The sequence below is a fragment of the Trichinella spiralis genome (genome assembly GCF_000181795.1).
Source record: "Trichinella spiralis strain ISS 195 chromosome Unknown Scfld4751, whole genome shotgun sequence".
Lineage (NCBI taxonomy): Eukaryota > Metazoa > Nematoda > Enoplea > Trichinellida > Trichinellidae > Trichinella > Trichinella spiralis.
The window spans coordinates 1-923 of NW_003531690.1; the positions used below are offsets into that span (position 1 = coordinate 1).

General features: G+C 33.6%; 1 protein-coding gene across 1 annotated transcript; it reads right to left on the reverse strand.

Annotated features, from left to right (window-relative positions):
* Positions 1 to 125: 125 nt before the first annotated feature.
* Tsp_15738 (eukaryotic translation initiation factor 2C 1) lies at positions 126 to 779 on the reverse strand (the record flags this gene model as incomplete). Its single annotated transcript, XM_003367155.1, has 3 exons — positions 126 to 343; positions 408 to 566; positions 628 to 779. Coding segments are annotated over 3 exons (529 nt in total), but the record flags the coding sequence as incomplete, so codon positions are not given.
* Positions 780 to 923: the final 144 nt, after the last annotated feature.

Consider the following 923-nt stretch of genomic DNA (forward strand, 5'->3'; position numbering starts at 1 on the left):
TATAGAAGTCGTTTGACACGCTTTCAATTTCTTGTTGGATCTTTGACAGTTCGCGACTTGACAAAGCTAAATTGGCCAAAATAAATTCATTGTATTTAATAAAAGTTTAATCAATTATCAGATTTTTATACTTCAACTGGGAAATAAATTGCTTTTGTTTTACTTCCGACTTGAACCAAGGGCAAATTTGGATACTTTAATGGCCCATAAACGTCACGAAAATATTCCGCAACTGAAACTTCTTTTCCATCTCTTTTGAATTTCATCGATACTGCCGTACTGAGTATATCTTTAATACGATAAATTCGATCTTGATTTCGATGTGTTGTATGAATGCTAACCCCTAAATTAATAAACAAAACAACGCAAACATTGAAATATATTTCAAATATTCCAATATCGATTACCTTTTAATTCTGGTATCAACAAGCTCAACTGTTCTGGTTGAAGTCGGGTATCCAGTCTAAGCTGATTTGGATGAAATTTTACTTCACGTTCATCACCATTCAATATGTCGCAAATCAAATTTATCAGTGACTGACGCTTGTAAAAGCAACTGTGTGATACTAAAATCCATTTCAATTATTAAAAGTTTTTCACAAAAATGAAAACCAATTTCCATCACACCATCAATATTAATCGCTGGTCGAAAACCATCAATTACGCGCGCTGAAATGAACAAGCCTCTCCACAATTCAATGCCATATTTCATGTCCGCACCAGCACCTTGTGGAATGCAATAAAATGAATTCCTGACTGCTTTGAATGATTTCGACAATCTGAAATTATTTCAATTCATTTTCAAAAGTCATAAATTAAATTGCTAACAGAAATTTACTCGAATATTGAGATGACGCCCTTGTGCAAAAATATATCCAAAATGAATTGACCCTTTTACGTCATCAACGACGGCTCTGCATTCG